The sequence below is a fragment of the Myotis lucifugus genome, unplaced genomic scaffold (assembly GCF_000147115.1).
Source record: "Myotis lucifugus unplaced genomic scaffold, Myoluc2.0 scaffold_1868, whole genome shotgun sequence".
In the NCBI taxonomy this organism is placed as follows: domain Eukaryota; kingdom Metazoa; phylum Chordata; class Mammalia; order Chiroptera; family Vespertilionidae; genus Myotis; species Myotis lucifugus.
The window spans coordinates 20,909-21,796 of NW_005872916.1; the positions used below are offsets into that span (position 1 = coordinate 20,909).

General features: G+C 77.7%; 1 protein-coding gene across 1 annotated transcript in view; it reads right to left on the bottom strand.

Moving 5' to 3' along the window:
• Positions 1-6: 6 nt before the first annotated feature.
• OGFR (opioid growth factor receptor) overlaps positions 7-888 on the bottom strand; it is an 8,000-nt gene continuing 7,118 nt past the window's right edge. The window contains exon 7 of the mRNA XM_023748821.1: positions 7-877. Within this exon, the coding sequence (XP_023604589.1) occupies positions 223-877 (655 nt within the window). The 3' untranslated portion in view covers positions 7-222. The remainder of the gene's footprint in view (positions 878-888) is intronic.

Genomic DNA, 888 nt, shown 5'->3' on the forward strand with positions numbered 1-888 from the left:
CCCACCCCCAGACGCTCCGGGGCCAGTTTACAAAGACGGGGCAGCGCAGAGAGGGAGGCGGCGAGGAGGTCGAGGTAAGGATTCTGGAGTCCGTGGGCGTCCCCGGGCCTGTCTTCCGACAGCGGCAGTGACCCCGGCGCGAGGCCAGCACTGCGGGGCGCGGGGCGCAGCCGGCAAGGAGACTCCCCGGCACAGGCCCAGCCGAGGCGGGCGTCCCCCAGCCTAAGGCGTCGGGGGCCTGGCAGCCAGCCCCGCCTCCGCCCTCTCGTCCGACGCAGGTTCGGCAGTGGCCGGGCTCCCGGGGGCCCCCTGCTCCGCCACCCCCTGGCCTTCTGCCTCGTCCTCCTCCACCTCCTCGCCCAGCCCGGGCTCAGGACGCCCCGAGGGGGCCGGCGCCTGGTCCACCTTCCTTCGCTTCCTCACCTCGTCGGCCACCTGGGCCCCTGGGGGCGGGGGACAGGGCTGCTCAGTCTCCCCGGGCCCCTGGCTGCCCATTTCCTGGGTCCCGGCCCCGAGGCTGCCCTGGCTGAGGGCGCAGCCCTCCAGGTTCTGGGCGATCTTCTCCACCTCCGAGGCGCTCTGGGGGCCCAGCTCCCCCGGGGCCTGCTCCCGCCGGTTCGGCTGCAACTTCCTCTTCTTGCTCTCGGTGGGGCTCCCGGGCTCCGGCTCCTCCGCCCCCGGGTCCCTCTCCCGGGCTCCCTCCTCCTGCGGGGGCCCGGCGGCCACGCCATCCCCGCCCGCGCCCCTCCCCGGCCCGCAGGTCCGCCCCGGGGCGCCCGCCTCGAGGAAGGGGTCCGCGGGGCTCGCCTCCCCCGCGGCGGGCTCGGGGCCCCGCAGGGGCGGGCGCGGCGGGGCGCGCGGCCCGAGCCTCCGCAGCCTGTCGTGCGG